The 16,765-nt window shown below is 45.1% G+C and overlaps 1 protein-coding gene across 3 annotated transcripts in view; it reads right to left on the bottom strand.

Moving 5' to 3' along the window:
- gstcd (glutathione S-transferase, C-terminal domain containing) overlaps window positions 1-16,765 on the bottom strand; it is a 65,696-nt gene that overhangs the window by 21,294 nt on the left and 27,637 nt on the right. For all 3 annotated transcript variants that reach the window (XM_065003775.1, XM_065003777.1, XM_065003776.1), the window contains exons 7-9: window positions 2,030-2,145; window positions 1,605-1,649; window positions 1,025-1,153 (exon numbers count right to left, since the gene is read on the bottom strand). In XM_065003775.1, the coding sequence (XP_064859847.1) occupies window positions 1,025-1,153; window positions 1,605-1,649; window positions 2,030-2,145 (290 nt within the window). The remainder of the gene's footprint in view (window positions 1-1,024; window positions 1,154-1,604; window positions 1,650-2,029; window positions 2,146-16,765) is intronic.

The following is a 16,765-nucleotide window of genomic DNA, read 5'->3' as shown; positions in this document are numbered from 1 at the left end:
CACACACTGGCTGATACAGACGCAAACGAGTCAACTAGCGGAGTCAGATGATTCATGTGGTCAAAATGAGAGGTCAACGTAATAAATGGTGCAAATAGCTGGGGAGTTGAAACATTGTGCCTTTATGATAAACATTTTACTCTTCCAAATGGTTATTCCTTCTAACCTCTGCCTGAATAGCACATATTGCTCCTACATCTTTTGGCAGGGTGTTTGTTTTCGCTCCACTTCAACGCTCTGCAAAGTAAGCAATTAAAAGGAAAATGTGTTTTCTTTTCAAAGTATTAGAGGAGGAGGCGGGGGAGGAGGAGGAGGAGGCGGGGGAGAAAAAGGTACTTCTAATGAAAATGGAGCACGGAAAAGCTTGGTCGTAATGTTCTTCTGATAGAATCCTCAGAGAAGGGAAGGACACGGCCCCCAATATAATCAACTGGAGAACAGAAGTTACCAAAATAAGCAGTAAAAAGTTTTTCTTTTCATTTGTTTCCTCTCAAACGTTCAAATGTGGGCTAAACTTATCGCAAAATAAGTCCCAGTTCTGGAAAATCATTCGAAATCCATAACTGAACAAAAAAGGAATCCTGCTGCTCTACCCTGTGACAATGTAGATAAGACACTTTGAGAGCAGCAAGGCTGTGGACGATTCCTTTCGTGTGCAAACTGAGTCTTCTCTCAAGTGTCACAATGACAAGTTGAGAAGATGAGCCATCTAGAAGTACTGGTGAAATCAAACCGTTTGTTAATCTGTCTTTGACAGTAGTAAGTTTCATGGTGTACAGTAAGTACGTCAAGTAAAAGAGATGGAATGAGCTTCTATATTAATGCCTGTGTAGTGAATATGAATGTCTCAGTGGGTTAGACTAGCATAGTTCTGGCAACACCTTGTTGTGGGTTTGATTTCCTTATAGGACTCACAAACTGCATGTACGTGCCACTGTCAATGTCGACAGTCCTGTTCCTTTAGACAAAAGCATCTGTTAAATGATCAAAAACAAGTTGTAATATAACATTCATCTGTACTCACCCCTATGTGGAAGGGTCCAGTGAAGTAGTCCAGGTTGGCCTGGATGAAGCCTATGTTGGTCAGGCCCAGTTCAGCACTCCTCACCTTCCCCCTAACCAGAGACTCCTCCTTGTTCTCTATCAGGATCACCTGCAGTTAACCACACAAGATGACCTGTTACATTTAGCTAATCAACTCGGGTTCTCTGTATGCACGCATGACTAATTCCCTTTGGATAAAAGTGTCTGCTAAATGGCATATTATTTATTTATATATTATTACCTCATACATTTTGCTAATCTAATGTTACTCTTAGTTGACTCTTACCTCCAAGGTTATGAATAGCTTACTGGACAGCTATAGGCTAAAAGTCTAAGATTTATTTGGGAATAAAATACAACTCTACAGTGTAAAATAATTAAATTCTCCTACTAAGACTGCTATTTGCAAAGAAATTAATGAGATACGACCTGCTCGAAAATCAAAAACACAACACGAATGTGTAACTCTGTATCAATTATGTCAAGCCACCCTAATGCGAGCAAATGGCGAGCTAGTTTCAACTTGGTAGACAAGACAGTTGTTTCAACGTTCAACCTACCTGGCAGTCGGGCAGCGTGTGAGCCAGAACGATCCCGACGTGGCCCTGGAAAAACGCAACACAGAAAAAGACAAGACAAATACATACAGAGGAAAAACAAGGCTCAAAGAGAAGCCGAGCACATCAAAGGGCTTGTGTGATCAGTAGTGGCCTACCGCTCTGTCCATTCCAATATTGACCCATTACCCACCCAGTCAGTGCTACTGCTGTGAAGTGTACTGTACACTCCCTTCATCACTCCACTCCATCTCCCTCCTGTCTGTCTGTCTGTACATGGAATAACAAGGGTTTTCAAAAAGAGAGAGGGGAAAGAAGAGAAGAGATGCACCCTTTCATCCTGATTTCTGACAGACAGACTAATGAGGACAGAGCGACGGCGGGGGATGGAAGGATCGAGAGATGGACTGAAGGACTGACGGACGCACCCCTCCGCTGCAGAAATCCACCACTGTGTCCCCCGGTCGGGCCAGCTCCGTCGCCATGGCGACCAGGTTGTTCAGCTGCTGCCGTTTCCTCGCGGCGCGGACGTCAGACATCTTCCCTGCAGACAGAGCTGAAGATTCAGTAAAAAGGAATGGTGTGCTTATGCAATATAATTATAATATATGCCATTCATCAGATGCTTTAATATTGGTGTCCCCAGCGGGAATCGAACCCGCGAGCCTTCACTAACTTATGTAAGTCTCATATAAGTGAAATAAGAAGGTATTGGATGGAATGGTAATATCAACATCTTCATATCTGTACAATACCAGAAGTATTTGCTTAGTTTCAATGTTTGTGTCACGCCCTGACCATAGTAAGCTGTTTAGTCTCTGTGTTGATTGGGGCGTGACAGTGACTTGGGTGGGTCATCTAGGTGAAATGCATGTCTATGCTGCCCTGATATGGTTCCCAATTAGAGGCAGCTGTTTATCGTTGTCTCTGATTGGGGATCATATTTAGGTAGCCATTTCCCCATGGTTATTCGTGGGATCTAGTCTACATTTAGTTGCCTGAGTGCAGTAGCTTCACGTTTCGTTTGGTTGGTCGTTTTTGTTCAGTGAGTTTGGGTTTATTAAAATATGTGGAACTCTAGGCACGCTGTGCCTTGGTCTACTCCTTTCAACGAACGTGACAGTTTGACTGGAAGATGAATCAACATTATCCAGTCACAGTACGGTCAATTCAGGTGGGACATATTTCCTGTTCTCCTTCAAACATGTTTGAATTGCTTTCTTTCTTCTACCCTTTCTTTCTGTCTTTTCGTTTCAGGAAGGAACCTTCATAAAAAAATATTTTATTACCCAGGAAGATGCTCTCTTTTCTTCATATGAATGCAGAAGTGCCAGACAGCGTTCCTATTTCATGTGTTCCTGCTTTGAAGTGCAAAACATTGTCACACTGTGTTTTACAGGCAGAGAGCTATGATGATACAGTACATGCTGTAATCCAGCTACAAGGGCCACTCATCATCATCCCTACATCAACAACAGTTTCTACCGGCCAAGTGCAAAACACAATTCAACAGGGTGAAACAAAACAAGCGACAGAGCCAAAATGGAGTGAACTTTTCTGCTACGGCAAAGAAACAAGAGCCACTTTAGTGGTATGCAGCCTCGCAGGATGTACGTGATTAACGCAATACACATTTCTATCCCCGTGTTCCTCCTCACCCAACTCCTGTCTCTCGTTGGCGGCGGTGAGCCAAGCGTGGCGTGAATCTGCGGTACCGTTTCTGGCCCATAAATCTTGAGTGATGATTTGCTTCGTTTACCCTGGTGCCATGCTATGATACCCGCTGGAATATCAGAAACACATTCATGGTGGCCTTCCCTTCTCTCCCCAGATCACTGCAGCATCCGCAAATTGATATACGGGCGACGCACACACACACACAGGCGGCGGGCTGAGAGAGAGAGAGAAGCGACGACAGTAGCGGCGGGGTACGCCTATATTCTCGTCGCGCTAATACAAATAAGGAATTTCACAGCCCTTGCCCTCGCCATCGTTATTTACCTCGCACCGCTTCATATTAAACCGGCTCCCAGGAGTACAAGAAAATGGAAAAAGCAAAGAGAGGAGCACGTCAAAAACCATGGGGTGGTATTGACCAGGTAGCAGCAGCAACTTTTTATTTAGATGAGTTATTCAGATCCACGTCTGTTCTCGGCTAAATATCCCGGCCTCCTGTGAGGCCTCCTATTGAGAGCTTTTATGCCGTCGGAATGGAGGAGCACTTCAGGGTCTTAATTGACAATTGCCTTGCGCGGTGGGATGACGGCTGAAACAAAACGCGCTGAAAGCCGAATGATAAACCTGGGACTTGACGAGTGGTACAATGCAGAGAGACGAGATGAAGGCAGGGTGAGTGTGAGAGATACCGAGGGGCCAAAGCCCAACAATAAGGCTGACATGAATGATAGTGTTATATGAGAGGCCGAGAACAGAGTAGAGATGTGGCTCTGGGGCCAGTTCAGTAGGATTCAACACTACAGAGTATTCAGGTAAAAATGTATTGTGTAGAAGAGACATGCCTCTCTGTCATGTAGAATGGGGAATCATGTTAACTCTACACAAGACATTTCTATCACCACTATTCGGGTACGGGTCTGTGGGATGGTAGGAGAGATCATTTCGTGGCTCACCAACAGCCACTCCACTGTAAGCATGAAAGTGTTGATGAAGAGGGGGCAGCACTAGACAGAAGTAGAGAGGCTATTGTCCAGTACAGACAGAGAGCTGGGTCTTTCATCCTTCTTTATCCTCCTCTCATCTGCAGCAGAGAGGAGCGACAGTGACCCACATGGCCCTGGCTGAATAGCCGTAATTGTGCAACCAGCAACTTCCATTCTGCAACACCCAGCAACTTGCACACAGCGAACCGTTCTCACACGAATAGAATGAGAATGGAAAGAAACTTTACAAGTAGGACAAATATAGTATGAAATAGCAGTGAGTGTTTACTAACGTAGTTATTACACTAGTTTGGCTGGTGAAGTTGTGATTGTGTTCTTGCCTTATTTACAGCTGAATTAGCTAAAGGGTATTGAGGAACCACAGCAAAGTCCAATTCCTCATTTAGAGAGAGAAACACACGGGCTGATCTATTACACTGTTCTGTGGCTGGTTTCCTACAATGTCAGCACGTATCACCGAGATCATTCACACACGTTATGCAGCCGGGGGAAATGACCTAACGACTCCTATAAGTTTACCCATTAATCTCCCCAATCAAGTGTTTATTAAAAACCTTAAAGGACATATCCATTTCAAATCCTTAGCTTGTAAGGAAGCACTAATCCTATCATTTATTTAATTAACTCTGAACTACTGGTACTCCAGTAAGGTTGCATGGTGCACCTGGTAGCCTGAAGTGATTGGCTAAGGACAGAGTGTCTGTCAATCTGCACTACTATGTCTATCAGTGCTGGAAAGATGTAATATCATATCAGCATGATGTCAAGTGCTATCACTCAGCAGCATGTACTCGGTGTTATACCAATGGCATGTCTCCCAGGAACTGTGTTTGTGTGTGTGTGTGTGTAAACTCTGTCATCATCAGCTCCAGTTCTAACCCCACAGGGGATTATGCTACTCTGTTACAGGGAGGGGAGACTTCCGATATGGAACACCACAAGATTCCCAGCGCTCCGGATGGAGATTACGACAACAGGGTAAGGTGAGGCAGGGTATGGCAAGGCAGGGTATGGCAAGGCAGGGTATGGCAAGGCAGGGTATGGCAAGGCAGGGTATGGCAAGGCAGGATAAGGCAAGGCAGGGTGTGGCAAGGCAGGGTAAGGTAAGGCAGGGTATGGCAAGGCAGGGTATGGCAAGGCAGGGTATGGTAAGGTAAGGCAGGGTAAGATAAGGTAAGGCAGGGTAAGGCAAGGCAGGGTAAGGTAAGGCAGGGTATGGCAAGGCAGGGTATGGCAAGGCAGGGTATGGCAAGGCAGGGTATGGCAAGGCAGGGTATGGAAAGGTAGGGTAAGGCAGGGTAAGGTAGGTAAGGCAGGGTAAGGTAAGGCAGGGTAAGGTAAGGCAGGGTAAGGTAAGGCAGGGTAAGGTATGGTAAGGTATGGTAAGGCAGGGTAGGGTATGGTAAGGTAAGTCAGGGTAAGGTATGGTAAGGTAAGGCAGGATAAGGTAAGGCAGGATAAGGTAAGGCAGGATAAGGTAAGGCAGGGTATGGCAAGGCAGGGTATGGCAAGGTAGGGTAAGGCAGGGTAAGGTAAGGTAAGGCAGGGTAAGGTAAGGCAGGGTAAGGTAAGGCAGGGTAAGGTATGGTAAGGCAGGGTAGGGTATGGTAAGGTAAGTCAGGGTAAGGTATGGTAAGGTAAGGCAGGATAAGGTAAGGCAGGATAAGGTAAGGCAGGGTATGGTAAGGCAGGGTATGGTAAGGCAGGGTATGGTAAGGCAGGGTATGGTAAGGCAGGATAAGGCAAGGCAGGGTATGGTAAGGCAGGGTATGGTAAGGCAGGGTATGGCACAGGAAGATCTCCTTAGTTTGTTTTCGGAAGTGGACCGTTGGGAAGGTGTGAAGAGGGTCATTTAATTTCAGCAAGCCATGACACCCACCATCTCAGATTGCACTGAAATGGTTTCTGTAGTTAGAAACAGATAAGACAATTTGATTTATCTTTCAACAAAATAATGTTTCAGGAATGCTAAAATATTGGTTTCTAACTACAGACAAATGGTGTTGAAATCGTCTTTCTAGTGATTTTTGAGGTGGAACGACTCAAGGGCAAAGCAGACACACCCTGGGAAGGGCGAAGCGCCAGCCCTATTTATAACTATCTAGGACCTCAGGCGTTTTCCTGGTTTCCTTCATCCCTTTGTTGACAGAGGCTTTTTGGGTATGCGTGAGCACAGCTGAAACATTCTGGCTGGAGTTGGAGGCTGCAGCGAGAGGGTGTATAATTCATCTTAGAATGACGGTTGTAACAACATGGCTGCATCCCATTCACGCCCTGACAATTTTAAATGGGAGTTTTTATTTAAGGTTTCCGGATCTAATAACCCCTAAACAACGGCTGCTCGCACTAATTGCGGTTGCTTGGCTGCCTCCTTAAGACTAACAAGTGCTAAAATAGCCTTATACACCTGTAGTTACAATGCTCTCTCCCTTGTGGTTGTGCACCCCCAAAAAAACAAGCAATTCCTTATCAGTTAATTCATTCACTCTGTCTGAAATAGCCTACAGCCTTCAGCCATTAATCCAATCAAGTACTGCTTCTAATAAAATAGAATACAATATTCCTGGTGTTCTGGTTTAGTGTGATAACGCGTTGATATTTTCCTGTCGTTTTCCCAGCATGCACCAGGTCATGATTAGTGCACATGCTGGACTGGACTGTGGTACACCCAGCCAAGACATCTCCTTTCCCATGAAATGAGCCAAACCCCATCCCACACTCTCTTCCAATTCCCCCCTCATCTCTGAAATTAAAGCTAGACATTTCACTCTTTTCTTGTTTTGGCACACACTCAGGGTCAGGCTGGGCCTCTTACATCTGCTCTGAAAAATGGGTCAGGATTTGGACACCCAGCTTGACTAAAAACCTCACAAACTCGCTTTTAAAGTCCGGGAAGCTCATGAATAGCAATGTCTGTTTTAAAGGGTGGCCCCGGCACCGCATCTCATTAAACCCATCGATTGAGATGATAAATAATACTGGTATAAATCAGCTGTAATAGCAGGTCTCTCTGTGATCTGAGCTACCTGTTTTGCTGCAAAGGATTTACTCACAGCCTAGTCAGAGAAAAACATTGCATTGACACAAAATATGAAACAATAGTGATTACTGCTTCTGCCTTGCAAGGAGAGCTCTGCTAATACTGTGGAAGTATAGGTTTGGTCAGCCAGTACATGTTATATAGATTTCCCCATGTACAAACCCTCCTAGCAGACAATAGGAATGTATGCAGGCTTTATGTTGACTACAGATCCAAGCATGCTGCATAACTATGATGATTCATGCTGCTTAATCTGAATGAGGGCAACCAAAGGTGACGAATACCTGAGGGCTGCATCACGTCAGACTATGCTGCCAAATAAGATTGGGTGACGGTTGTCAGGTTGGGGTTGCCAGGTTGGGTACAGGTTATTAGGTTGAGGGCAACCTCCAAAGGGAAAACATGCCTGGACTGTAAAATACTGTCGTTTCTGGGATTCTCTGTCTATGCAAGGTGGTTTAGTAGAAGCCATAATAATATGGTGGTTCTTGAAAACAACGGTAGGTTACTCAACCATCTTCCTTGTAATTCAGGAGGGATTGTGGAGTGAAAGGAGGACAATCTACATATTGATTTATGCACTCCCCCCACAGCTACATTCCTATTTGGTTTCAAATTCAGAGCCAATTTATAAACCAGTCGCAGCAACAACAGTGAAGTATATCATCAACAGCCTGCGACTGTCATCAGGCGAGGGCTCAAAACAATCCAAAGCCGACACCTGTGTGACAGGTGGACCACATCCCACATTCTACCACCGACTTCATCTCTATCATTATCATCCATCTTATGGACATAAGGACAGAAGAAAAGACAGCGAAAGAAAAACAGACACCGCAGTGACTGCGAAACACAATCTTACGTTCTCATTTAGACTCACCGAAGAGGCATTTATGGCAGGTACGTGCTTTTGGGAAAGAAACAACTGCTTCCATTGTAAACAGAGTGATAGACAGAGACATATTACTAAACTAGCATAAGTCAGTCGTAGTACAGGAGCTAGCCTATAGCATAGAGCCACTAGCATAAGTCAGTCGTAGTACAGGAGCTAGCCTATAGCATAGAGCCACTAGCATAAGTCAGTCGTAGCACAGGAGCTAGCCTATAGCATAGAGCCACTAGCATAAGTCAAAGGCGTAGTACAGGAGCTAGCCGATAGCATAGAACAATCTGTTGAGCAGAGTGTGTTGTGCAGCCAAAACAACAGTGGAGGAGATAAGGAGGACAAGGGCAGCCAACCAGAAGCCACCGTCACCACAACATTACTACCCAGAAACCCTTTCTCCTCTAGTGGAGCAAGATGGAGGTCATCCAACGGAGAGGAGCGCGGTCACAGTCAGTCACGTCCGCTCGGCGGCAGTGGAGACGGATGTGTGTGTGTGAGTGTGTGTGTGTGTGTGGCCACCCACAGAGACAGTGGCCACCCACAGAGATCCACCACTTTGTTTATTGTTGCTGCTGTATGAAATGCAAAGTCAGTCCTCTGTCTTCCTCTCCCTTGACTTGACCCCCTAGACGTCATTCTGATCACATAGTGGGCTAGCTAGTACACCTGTTTGGTAAGTGTGATGGGATCTGATTGCGGGTCTCTTTCTGAAAGACGACCCCTGTTGTTTAACCTTAGACAGAGTTCTGCTATGTGAGCAGACTAGCTGAGCAGTAACAGGGTTGCTGGTGGTGTTGTGTGTTTTTGAGAAAGAGAACTTTGCCATTTTGCCACAGATCTGTTCTTGGTGGTGATAATGACAACTGGGCAGGCAGCCAGAGAGGACAGCCAGAGTGAGGCCTAGGGGATTCTTAGCCTTGGATGGATGCCGGGGGGGGGGGGGGGGGGTCACCTTTCCCAGTCGGGTCCAGGGTAGGGCCTCCCTGCTGGGGTTAGCTAGTCAGGCGAGCCTGAGGATCCACGGGGCCGGCCTCTGGGCTGACACACTGACAGGCGAGCAGGATCCCTGCTGGCTTTTTTTCCTGGCACAGAGCCTTTATTTTTTCCTTTTCTGATGCTACAGCGCTGTGACGGGCCTATGAGATGCAGCGGAACTCTGACGGGGCCCTATCAGATTGATCAGAACATAAACAGTGGGTAGCCTCGCTAGGGGGCCCTGTGTTTAGATCACAGGGACCTGGATGAGTGCTCCCACCACTACCGTCAGAGAGAGGAAGATGCTGGTTCAAAGACAAAACAGACTGGGCTGACATAAGTATGCATACATAAATAATTTAAGTAGACTAACAATGCATATAGGCTATATTATTCCTTCTACGTAGCCTATTCATATTCATCAGCACTGATCACGTCAATGTAAAAACAGGAAGCATGTAGCACAACCATATATAATCGCATAAAAACAGCATACATCCAAGTAAGCTTTAAATAAACTAAGCATGGGCTATATTCCTTTAATATATTATTTGCAAGCACTAGGCCTACTGCTCAAGTCAGTGTTCAACAGGAAGCACACATTATATCCATGAGTAAAATTACACTTTAAAAGTGTAAAGTTGTTCTATCAACTTGGCTAAGTGATATTTCAGGGTTTAGAGAGAGACCTTTATAACACTTTCACGCTCAATGCCTTAGAACAGATTTTTCACACCACACAACCACTTAAGTCAAGGTTAACAAGCAGAAGAGAGTACTACGCCGACATCAACAGAGGCAGAAAAACTGAAAAGCTCACAGGGGTAGGCTTGGGCGGTATACCGTATATACCGGGGTATTTGGAAAAAGTCTAAACTCTTTGAAGTTTTTCAATACATGTGAATATTTGTAGCTATTTTTCAAGTTATTAGCTGCAGTCAACTTGTGCAAATACGTTAGGAGATGAAGCAGATTGTGTTCTTCAATTCACCCGTCACATTATTTGACATTATGAGTCTTACCGTAGTTCCCCAGAGCAGTGGAGCCAGTCACCTGTTTGTTTGTAAATAGCACAACGGGAAAAAGCAGGAGCCGGGGAGTCCATAGCATTCTATATCTATTGGCGAGTCTGTTGTGCGTCGCGCATGAGGTGATAAAGTTACAATTTAGTAGTGAATTGTATACAAGTGTAACTTATTACACATGGCTTTCCCATCTGCTCCAAAAGTCATTCTTCTCCCATCTGCTCCATGTACACATGCAGCTTCTCCTCCATTCTTCTCCCTCTGGATGAGTTCTGTACAGCTGCCATTTTTTCTCCTCCATTCTTCTCCCATCTGCTCCATGTACACATGCATGCTTCTCCTCCATTCTTCTCCCATCTGCTCCATGTACACATGCATGCTTCTCCTCCATTCTTCTCCCATCTGCTCCATGTACACATGCATGCTTCTCCTCCATTCTTCTCCCATCTGCTCCATGTACACATGCATGCTTCTCCTCCATTCTTCTCCCATCTGCTCCATGTACACATGCATGCTTCTCCTCCATTCTTCTCCCATCTGCTCCATGTACACATGCATGCTTCTCCTCCATTCTTCTCCCATCTGCTCCATGTACACATGCATGCTTCTCCTCCATGTACACATGCATGCTTCTCCTCCATTCTTCTCCCATCTGCTCCATGTACACATGCATGCTTCTCCTCCATTCTTCTCCCATCTGCTCCATGTACACATGCATGCTTCTCCTCCATTCTTCTCCCATCTGCTCCATGTACACCTGCATGCTTTTCTGAAGGAAGAGCAGCATCACAACTTTGTTCATTTGCACAATTTATCTTGTTCACTTTCACTTGCAATTGTCCACACTCACCAAAAACGACATTTGGTAAGTTACTAGCTATGCTTGTATAACTTTATGAGCTGGATTTGCCTGTCTTTGCAATTAGTTTATTTATCTGTTTTCACTTTTTTTTTTTGCTCGTTAGCATTTAGCTAGCTATGTGATTTCGCAATTAGTTGATGACAATTTTGTTTGCATTCTGGTAAAAGAGGCCTTATGGGCTTTCTTGCATTTTTAGCGCCCCCTTGTGTGCTATGCCGATAATACAGTAAATCCCAGGATGAGAGAATGACGGTAATATGTGAAAATCTGGATTCCGCCCAAGCCTACACAGGGGTAAAGTGGGGACTGCTTCATCCAAAATCGAGGATGAAGAATTAAACTAGCCAGCGTGAGGCCTTGCATTGATTTCCTGCCTGTTAGCAACACATGTGCGTAGCCATTGAGATGGAGTTTCGATCACTTGTAAAAAAGACACATTCGCAAACCCAGTGATGGAAATAACAGACTGCCCATAAAAGACCTACAGGAACAGCATGCATGTAATCCAACAGTTAAAACAAACCTCAGACTTGCTCCTAAAAGGCATTGGCCAATTTTGGCCTCAGTCCAGGAGAAATATCAGGGTAGATATTCAGAGTGTTTGTAAGAGACCGTTGCAAATTTGTCACGTTAATTGCTGAGCAAAAACCCTGTGAAGGGTGGAGATAATCCATTTAAGAACGGTCGAGTCAAAAACTTAAATAGCCAAGCCAAGGCTTGTTTTGTTGTATATTCACAACTAGTAGCTCGAATAATGTCTTTGTGCAACAGGTGTGCTGGTCTTTCTTAACGCTGTGTTGCAGGCCCATGCTCAAATCTACAAGGATACAAAATAAATTACTTTACATCTAACATTCCAGAGCTGAAGCAAGCAAGAGCCTCCTTGAAAGATGCAGAGAGAAAAAAATCTCACAATACAAAGCCTGCTGGAGGAAGTTTGTGAATGACCTATGTTATCCAAAGAGCAGAATCTTTTACGTAACAGTCACAATGATTCTGTGAATTGTGTGGAAAACAAGCTTGAGCACAACTACCGCTGACAGAATAGTCACTGCCTGCCAGATTTCCTTAGCCTACACGCTATGACAAAACATTTTCCATAAAACCCTGTTCCCACACCAGTATAAAGTCAACAAAGTTTAGGTCTAATTACGTAATACAAACTTAAAATTACACCCAAATTATCTCCATTCATTGTAATTCAAGATCCCCCCTACATTTCGAAGCAGCCAGCCAGGCATATTTTCCTTGTTTGTTTAGCTTGGGTGGTGTTGGCAGCAGGAGCCGCTTGGGCTTGCTGCCTCTAGAAATAATAACCGTCGCTGAGCAGAGACAGATAAAGACTTGTTAAAGAGAGTTGTACTGTTTTTAAAAGACACCTTCAACACCCCCGTTATATGACAAGTCCCTCACAGGCGCCCAATGTTTCCTTTAATGGACGCCACAATATCTAGTCGGCAGCTACTGATTATCACCGTGGCATTCCCACAAAACTCTTCCCTCTCTCTACTCCTCGGCCATTTGAGATTTGAAATGGCTTGCTTAGTGAATGTTGATGTGTATTATTGATTTGTATATTGATGTATATGCAGGACTCACCTGAGAAAGAGGCCTTGGTCTCAGCATGACTGCATGTCGAAATAAAGGTTAAATAAATTGTGTTGGCACGGTAAAAACGCTACCCACGGGAGCGAAGGTTCTCACTTACTTACAACCATATGGTCGTTATTAGGAGAATCTATGAACCAAGAAGACAAAAAGAAAAACTAACTTGGTCAATCTCGAGGGTGTGTTGATGGCAATCTACGAAGGTGAGGAAATACGTTTTCACAGCATTCCCCTGGGAAAGTGTGATGTTTTAACCAGAATCACAGACATTCTGACAGCACTACACTACGAGGGACACCATAATGGGTAGTGGTGATACAGTCCAGTAGATACTGTAGATGTGCAAATCTGACTATGGACAGTCACAAACCCACAGATCTTAGCACAGCAATCAAAAGTGGTGCAGAACTACACTTTCATAGCATTCCTCGGGGAAAGTGAGATGTTTTAACAAGAATCACACATAAATTCCCAGAAACCCCTAGTCTGAGGGACACCATAATGGGTGCTGTGGTGATTCAGTACATACTGTAGATACAGGCTGTAGATAGATACTGTAGCAATGGGAAGTCCACTATGGGAAGCCACAAACCCACAGACCATAACTGCACTTGAGCTTCTGAGGCATGTGAAACAGCTTAACGCCAACCAATACATAACAATGTAAGTATTAGCTATGATTTAGATAACGGGGTAAAGACCCTGTTAACTGTTGTACTGGTTTGGAGAACCACACATTTACACTCTTAAACACGGATGAGCACAATCAGAGAAAAGATGATCATTCCTGCTCGGAACTGTTGACAAGTTGTCATCGGAAAATGTTTGCTTTTGCACATGTGCTTTAGTCAGTGAAATGTTTCAGTGTCGTAGGATGAGAAAGTGGTGACAAGAAAACAAAAAGGTAAATAAGTAGAAGACCAGGGGAAATAACTTCTCACCACGCATCTCTCAACAGCTTGGGAATGTCTGTCAAAACATCCACGGTTTCGTTCCGCTTTAGCCAATGGCACCGTTAAAAAGAAACATTTTACAATCTACACAAGTGTAGGAAAACAAATCCTCTGTGTCCCTGACTGTGTAGGTGGCAAAACAAGATTTTGGAAATCACAAACGTCTTACAATTAAAATATGGAAAACATGATTGCACTTAAAAACATTTATTGATATCGCTTCTTCATGAGAAAGATTACAAAAGACTAAAAGGATAACAAGACTGGATTGAAGGGCGAGTTGAGAAATTGAAGATATGCTCAAAACAATTATTTACACCATCCCATCTGTTCCAAACAACACTCTCACTAACAGCAAATCATCCAAAACTGAAATGAGCTGCTAGCTAAATCTGGAACATGTATATTTTCTCAGGTTTACTGAGGCTGTTTTTGTTGTACATTGTCCCTGCTCAAATAAACTCTATAAATAAACCCAATAGATACAACTCAATAAATAAATAAACCCCTTCATCCCATCAATGCCCACCCAGACCTGGGAAAGACATTACCCACAGATCCTGTCAGCTTTACTACAGTAACCCCCGGTGTGTTTTGTTTGGGGTACATTCCTCCTTTAGCAATCTTTGGCTCTGTATTTCATCGCCCTAGATGTCAGTCAATGAGTAAGTGGCGCGATGCTGCAGTCTTTATAGAGACCATGTCATTGTCTTTTGGCCAGTAACCTTTGGGAATTTCCCCAAAACCCCAGGCAGCCGGTGGAGGCTGTGCTGAGCTAAGCTCTAACCCCAGGATCAGAGAAGGCTGGCTGGGCTCCAGACCCTGTCCTCCTCCCCTCCCTCCGCTGGCTGGTTCTCAGACGGGAAAGGCCTTGGCGAGGCTGCTAGATCCAGAGCCCCTCTGCTGGGAGAGATAAAGGGATTCTGCCACCGCCTCCGTGGTCATTAAACCACCCATCAGGAAGAGACATGGCTGCCCAAAGTCAAAGACAGACAAAGACAGAGTGAGCTATAGGAAGAAAAAGTTCCTCAGGCCTGGCTCTCTCCATCTCTCCCCCCTGTCCCTGAAGTCTTGTGGGGGGGCACTCTGGCAAGCCTCTTCTATTCTACGTCCTGTCAGGCTCTCTCCCTCACTCCCTCTCTTTGCTCTCCCTCTCTTTGCCTGAATTCATTAGTCCTTTAGCACACACATTTGATACCAGGGAATGAGCTACTTTGTCTGGATATCGACCGATTTCCTTATTAGGAACCTACATTTCTAAATGTCTCGGCGACGTCTGAATATAATTTGTTTTTAAGGCAAGCCAGCCTGGGATAATGGCCAATTGGTCACAAATGCTACATGGTGCCCTTTCAATAATTAGAGAAGGGGATTTGGATGAATCAGTATTCCATTACAATGTGTCGCCAGCATACAAAAGGGGAGAACTTTAAAAGGAGATGCCATTACTCAGTTTTTTTGCACTTCCTCCATCCATAAATGATTTGCCATCTTTCTCAACTCGTTTCTGTTGGAAACAAAATGGCCACCAACGTGAATTCTCAGTGCAACAGAAGGTAACCAGCCAACTTCCTGAAAAGGAAGTTCCTTAGTTAGAGAATGTTCTATCCAGACGGAAGCTGTGCAGCCAATCACCTTTCACGCCTGTTGCTGTTATGGAGACGAAGGCTCTAGCAGCTCCATGGAGAAGTGACATCTGTTTGTTTTCAGATCCACTGATCCGCATGCAGATGTAGACCTGTTTCACACTCCTAGACCAAACCAACAGGTATCCATTTACACACACACACACCTTGTGACAACACACCCCTATCGGTGCCTCGTCGGGACAGCAGTGTGGTGGCGTGAAGGAAGACCAAACTCAAAGGGAAGTGAAGGTGTGGATATAACACACACACACACCTCAAACATGAATGAGAGAACATCCACACACAGCCCATTGTTCTAGCCTCTCTACTGTGCCGAGTATGGGGGCGCCAGCAACCCCTCAACCGCAAAAACCCATCTAACCATGTTTTTGAAACCGTAAAACACTGACATTCAACACACATCACCTGTTGCATTGTTCTTCTTGCCTGTCTGTTTGAACAAAAGACATTTTTTAAAACTAGGCAAGTCGGTTCAAATTTACAATGACGGCCTACCCCGGCCAAACACAGATAGTGCGCCGCCCTATGGGACTCCCAATCACGGCCGGATGTGATGCAGCCTGGATTCGAACCAGGGACTGCAGTGACGCCTCTTGCACTGAGATAGTGCCTTAGACCGCTGCGCCAATCGGGAGCCCACACATCACCTGTTGCATTGTTATTCTTACCAGTCTATGCGATTCACAATAACAACGCATGTAAGATTAACCCTGTTAAATAATGTGAGGAATGCTAGAGACGACACCAGTTTGTGGAGGGGTGAGAGATGAAGGGAGGAAGGGAGTGAGAGAACTCTCTCCGACACTGCTGACGCCAGTTAGAAGGGGAGAGCAAGCACAGTATCGAGATAAGGAGTAATACATGGTGTGGTTGGCGCAGTGTGTCAGAGCGACGTATGTGGGCTGCTAGAGAGGAGGGAAGGAGAGAGAGTAAGAGAGGGGTAGAGAGAGGAGAGAGAGAGGAGAGAGAGAGTAAGAGAGGGGTAGAGAGAGGAGAGAGAGAGAAGGACAGGGAGAGGAGAGAGAGAGAAGGGTAGAGAGAGGAGAGAGAGAGAAGGGTAGAGAGAGGAGAGAGAGAGAGGGATAGGGAGAGAGGGGTGGGTGGGTAGAGAGAGAGCTTGACAAGAGGAGACAGAAAACATGCACCCCTCGCTCTTTTTCGCGCTCTCGCTTTCACACACACACTTTCTTGCTGCAGTGTGCCATACTGTGAACCTGCTGAACTCACACAAACCCCTCCTGCTGGTCTGTGACATAAATAACGTAAGTAACATAAATAAGGTGAACTGTTGCTACAGTTACCAAGGGATAAGTCTTAAACAACGGCATTTCTTGAGGGAATCAGCTTTACCTCAAACAGGCGGCTCCAGTAGTACTCTTTAGTGTGGCATTAGGCCTCCACCAGCAGTGTGGTGGCGTGTGGTCTACTCAGGCATGCACTGAGATTCCACTAGGGATGGAATCATGACAACTGCCTGGTTTGAGT

Source organism: Oncorhynchus nerka, linkage group LG18 (genome assembly GCF_034236695.1).
Source record: "Oncorhynchus nerka isolate Pitt River linkage group LG18, Oner_Uvic_2.0, whole genome shotgun sequence".
Lineage (NCBI taxonomy): Eukaryota > Metazoa > Chordata > Actinopteri > Salmoniformes > Salmonidae > Oncorhynchus > Oncorhynchus nerka.
Note: the sequence above shows the minus strand (reverse complement) of the source record. Positions and strands in the feature narration are given on the sequence as shown.